Source organism: Pterocles gutturalis, unplaced genomic scaffold (assembly GCF_000699245.1).
Source record: "Pterocles gutturalis isolate BGI_N339 unplaced genomic scaffold, ASM69924v1 scaffold6301, whole genome shotgun sequence".
NCBI classification, from domain to species: domain Eukaryota; kingdom Metazoa; phylum Chordata; class Aves; order Pterocliformes; family Pteroclidae; genus Pterocles; species Pterocles gutturalis.
In genome coordinates this window covers 64739-69837 of record NW_010102897.1, presented here as the reverse complement: position 1 = coordinate 69837, position 5099 = coordinate 64739, and the positions used below count along the sequence as shown (strand labels likewise).

At 48.4% G+C, this 5099-nt stretch overlaps 1 protein-coding gene across 1 annotated transcript in view; it reads left to right on the top strand.

The window, feature by feature from the left end:
* The window catches only part of SLC9A6 (solute carrier family 9, subfamily A (NHE6, cation proton antiporter 6), member 6), a 15698-nt gene that overhangs the window by 6683 nt on the left and 3916 nt on the right, over positions 1-5099 (top strand). Inside the window, exons 6-10 of the mRNA XM_010086468.1 lie at positions 1840-1973; positions 2211-2321; positions 2537-2625; positions 2841-2954; positions 4568-4679. Coding sequence (XP_010084770.1) covers positions 1840-1973; positions 2211-2321; positions 2537-2625; positions 2841-2954; positions 4568-4679 — 560 coding nt within the window. The remainder of the gene's footprint in view (positions 1-1839; positions 1974-2210; positions 2322-2536; positions 2626-2840; positions 2955-4567; positions 4680-5099) is intronic.

Here is a 5099-nt window from a genome sequence, read left to right as displayed (position 1 = left end):
GGAGGGGGGCCTCCAGCCGTAGCTGGAGCTCCGTGGGTTTGGTGGCTCCCCCGAGGAGCGCCGTCAGCTCCTCACACGTGGTGAAAGCGAGCGCTGCAGGCACCGTCCCCACGCCGGGGGAGCACAAGGAGCTGCGACTCCTCCACAGCTTCTGCCAGGAGGGTGGTGCCCCCGAGGCTCCTCTCCTCCCTGCTTTCGGTCCCAGACAAATGTCCGTTCCCGTGCTCGGGGAGCAGGATCTGAGCCTTTCTGTGCTTGGCGGCAGGGAACCACTTGCGGGATGAAGAGGAATTGAACCCAGAACCGAAAGCTGGTGGGGAGCAAGGTTCCGGGGCTGCGGTTCAGGAGCAGGGCGGTAAATGGAGCCGCAGGGTCTCTACCTGCTTCTTCTGAAGGGAGGCTTCACGGGAGCTGAATGTCCCAGTGAGCCCTGTGGGGAGGGACAGGGGAAATAAAGCACACAAAGGGCAGCTGGCAATAGTGTCTTATTAGTGATGCAAAAAGCAAAAACCAGAAGGAAAACTGTGAGAAGTTAAAACACAAAACCTATACATTCAAACAGTCGATTGTGGAGGGGAAACGAAACCAGTTTGGGTTTAAAAAAAAACCAACCCAAACCCCAGAATGAGAGCACGTTGGTGAATGGGAAGTGGAGGATCGGATTTACAAAAGAATTTAAATCCCAGGGAGAGATCTGCAGCTTGCAGTGTAAAAGACAATGCAGAAAAATGAAATGTATTAACAGCAGGGAAGTTTAGCAAGGGAAGTGACCCATGAAGTCTTGGAAAGGGCAGGATTGTCAGTCATGTTGCAGAAAAATGCTGATGTGTAGTTAGGGGAGAAAGCTGCAGGATGTGTGTGTGAGGCAGTGACTTTCCGTTCCAACATAACTTGGGAGGTTAAACAGCAACTATTTAAAGTTCACATCCAGGAGTTTTAACAGAGCCAGCCGAGGGATTGCTAACTGGGAAGTTAGTGTTTTGGTAAGTTTACGCTGAAGAAGCTAAGAAGGAGTTGATACTAAAATGGGGTTTAGGAGATGGATAGGGGACCCCTGCGTCTCAGCCTTTCCAAGTAGAACACTGGATGGCTGGTGCAAGGCTCAGGAGTTAGGAGGAAACATTCAGAGATGGGATCAGTGCGACAGACCGGTTTGCCATCTCATCACAAAGATCTGCTGGGCTTTGGTGGATGAAAATAATAGCGTTGCTGTGGTGAACCGGCACTGTGCCTTTGCCTTGCTGCCCTGTGATATTTCCCTTCAGAACTCGGAGCAGTGCAAAATCAGTGGTAGTGCACTTTAAATGCAGTAAAACAGCATAACTTATAGTTCTCCAGGAGATATTCACATCAGCCGCCTCTGTGGAGTTGATGGAGAAATGTAGATTGTCCACTCGAAGCCTCTGTAGTCCCAGAGTGCCTGGCTTTAGAGAGCTGATGCCAAACCCCCAAAATACCATCACAAATGATGAGCTGTCGCCTAGCAAATGCATTTGCAGGAGTTCACACAAGAAATGGGCTTTGGTCCAATGCATTCTAACATCTAGAAGGAGCAAACACGGAGCCTTGCTGAGGGGAGGGGTGGCAGAGCTGCAGAAAGCTGGCCAGGAGCAAAGGAGACCCCAGACTCCCTGGGAGAGGGCAGGCATGCTGCCGCTGCATGCTGGGCACGTGGAGAGCTTGCAGTGTGGGACCTGGGTTTAGGCTCCCTGATTTCTCAGGCTCGGTGTTTGCAGCAGTCATAGCGCTTTGCAAAGCTCATGTAGCACCATGGAGGTGCCTCTCCCTCCAGACTAAAGCGTGTTTTGTTCTTGTGTGTGCTTTTCCTCCCTCTTTCAGTTCAATTGTTGCGTACCAGCCGGCAGGCGACAACAGCCACACGTTTGATGTCACAGCAATGTTCAAGTCCATCGGGATCTTCCTGGGGATATTCAGTGGATCTTTTGCAATGGGAGCAGCTACTGGAGTTGTCACAGCTTTAATATCCTTTTTTTTTTTTTGGTTTTTCCAAGTGTTTGCATGACAGTGTCTTTTTTTGTCTGCGCTGCATTTCACCCAGACCCAGTGTTTTGTGATTTTTTTTGCCTAAATTAATGAAAGACAATGCCATAGCCTTTTTAGGAGCAGGCTGTGTAGTGTTGCTGTGATACACAACTGGATTTGATATCCTCTCAGCGTACCATTTCTCTCCAAATTGTCCTTAACCATCTGTAACGTCACCAAGTTCACCAAACTTCGGGAGTTCCCATTGCTGGAGACTGGCTTGTTCTTCTTGATGTCCTGGAGCACGTTCCTGCTGGCTGAAGCATGTGGCTTTACAGGCAAGCTGCAGCACAGCCCTGGGTTTGGGATGGAGATCTGCAGGGATGATGGGGATATTGAGTTCTGCTTCTCCCACTATCGATTGCAGCTGGGCATCTCCCTCTGCTTTCAGGAGTTTAATTATTCTGGGTTCTGGGGTTATTGTATTAAGTCCCCTGCATGGCTGGGGTGCAGAATCCTGACCAGGATTCTGACATGATGCTCTGCTCCCCAGGTGTGGTGGCTGTGCTCTTCTGTGGGATCACCCAGGCCCATTATACCTACAACAACTTATCTACAGAGTCCCAACACAGAACTAAGCAGGTGAGAGCTCCTCAGCCCCCTTCAGCTTCTCTGAATTTCAAGTTCAATATTTTTTCCTTCCCTCTAGACAGAATTAGGTGCATCTGTCTTTCTACAAATGGGTTTTATTAGGGTTGCTTCTGCAGAAGTGTTTATTACATGATGGATGGGCTAACGTGTTTTTCTTGTTAAATCTGTGCTATGTCTAACTCGCTTTTAATTTGTTTTTCTTTCAGTTGTTTGAGCTTCTGAATTTCTTGGCAGAAAACTTCATCTTCTCCTACATGGGGCTTGCACTGTTCACCTTCCAGAACCACGTCTTTAACCCTACCTTTGTGGTGGGGGCTTTTGTATCCTTTGGAGCCTGTTTTATAAGACAAAAAAAGAAAGGGAGAGGTGCTTCATGCCCAATTTGTGGTTTTCATTCAACTGTGTGGGGTTTTTTTTCAGTCAGTCTAGCTTTATTTTTAAAAGGGGATTTCTCCCTTGTAGTGGTGCCTCTGCTGGTTTTAATTTTAAGAAGATGGAGATTCTTTTCCCAGCTTTTTTTTTTTTCTTTTTTTGTTCCCCCGTCTTATCTCCTTTCGTGGACATTTGAATCAGCTGCTGCAGGGACTTGGTGTTTGGTGTGAACGTGGTGCCGAAGCTCCAGGCTTCAGCACGTGGCAGCATGGCACCAGGAGTGGCTTTGCAAACAAGGACTGCCTGGTATAGCCATTTATTTCCTCTCTTCTCTGCTATTCCATTTGGTTGACCCTGAAAAAAGCCTTTTTTTGTTCAAACAGCACGGTTAAAGCTAAAGCTATAGATTCTTCTGAATGATGTCATGAGAAAGGATTTCCCCTTCTGCAGGCTGATGCTGATGGAAACAAGCTATCAGCCCTGGTATGTCTCAGAAAAACAAGGATTTTGCAGGAATTTATTTCATATCACAGCGAAGCCAGTTCAGATGTGCATAATTATTTTCAACCCTTTGCCTGCACTGAAGCAGGTTTATGCTGATAAATAAACCTTTGTTATCTTTGCCAATGCTGGCATGAGGGTTTGCAGCGGGGTCTGCGGAGTTCCCCCAATGAGCTTTTGCAGGGCAGGGCTGCAGTGGGGCGAAGGGAGCGAAGAGCAGGGAGATGCCGTTTGGGTGGTTAGATTGCAATTTTGTGCTGTGCCTCTTCAGTAGGAACTGGCTAAGTCACTGATGAAATAGCTCATTCATGAGAGAGATCATGAAATACGTCTCTTATGCAAATTCATGATGTTCAGGAAAGAACATAAAAGCTGGAAGCATTTTCCATATTATTCAAGGCTGCGCTGAATACTGGCTCCAAGATTATTTTTGCCATCTGGGTGCTTGTATTAAAAGACACAGCTTCAAAGATAAAAAACAATATGAAGGGGCTGGTGATTCTTGTATCTCGCAGGCTACGAGAACAGAAAGAGTATTAGGTTTCTTTTTTTTCTTCTCAACTGCTGCTGCTTTCATTTTGCTGAATAATCTTTGGGAACGGGACTTGGCTTAAAGCTTCAAACCCAGCTGTGAAGTGTGGCATGCCGGGGAATGTCAGAGGGGTTGTGGTAGCTGTGATAACTTGAGCTTCACAGGGGACAAATAATTCTTGGGGTGGAAAACAGACTGGGCAGGGGAGAGCATTCAGTGGGAAATGGTGTTTTCTCTCTTCTCTCACTCATCTAACCTGCCCTCTCATCATTGCCATTGTTTATTTGTGCTTGTCTCTGGATGATATTCCTGAATTGCAAGGTGTGCTTTGCTCTGGTGAGGCAGCAGCATGCTCTTCCCCCACTGCTGTAGCACTTGGAGCTGGGTTATTATCTTTGCATCCAGAGGACGGGTGTTTCTGAGGCTCCCCAGTGTTTCCGTCAGGCAGCAGAAACTGGCTCTGCATGCAGAGGTGGGATGCGACGGGAGACACAGGAGGAAGAATTTCCTTAACGTGTGCAAATACAGCTTGCTATCTTCCTAGGAAGAGCTGCCAATATTTACCCACTGTCATTTTTACTGAATTTGGGGAGAAGAAATCAGATCGGAACAAATTTACAGCATATGATGATGTTTGCTGGTACGTTATCGTGTCTTTGCCTCTGACCATGTGGCCCATCTGCAGTTCCTAGCCCCCAGGCGCCTGGAAATATTCCTTACTCAACTCGAAATCCCTTACGGGCAGCGTCTGGAGAAGAGGCTGGGCAGGAAAGGGCTCCTTTAGGCTCCGTGGTGTGAATGCCTTGAGTTTGAGGCGTAGGAATGAGCTCCTCCTGCCCTGTGCTGGGTGTGGGGCAGGAGGAAGGTTTGCCTTTCTGAGCTGGGAAAGGGCGGTGATAACCCAGGCTCCACAGCGTGTGCTGTGAAATCACCCCTGTTAGAGCCCTGTGGTCTCCTCTGGCGCCGGATATCTCATCAGAGGGACAGGACCGCACGTGGGGCAGCGTGATGTAAATCCCAGGTGGGGAGGGCTGTGGTGGGGGCGGCCGCCTGTGCCACG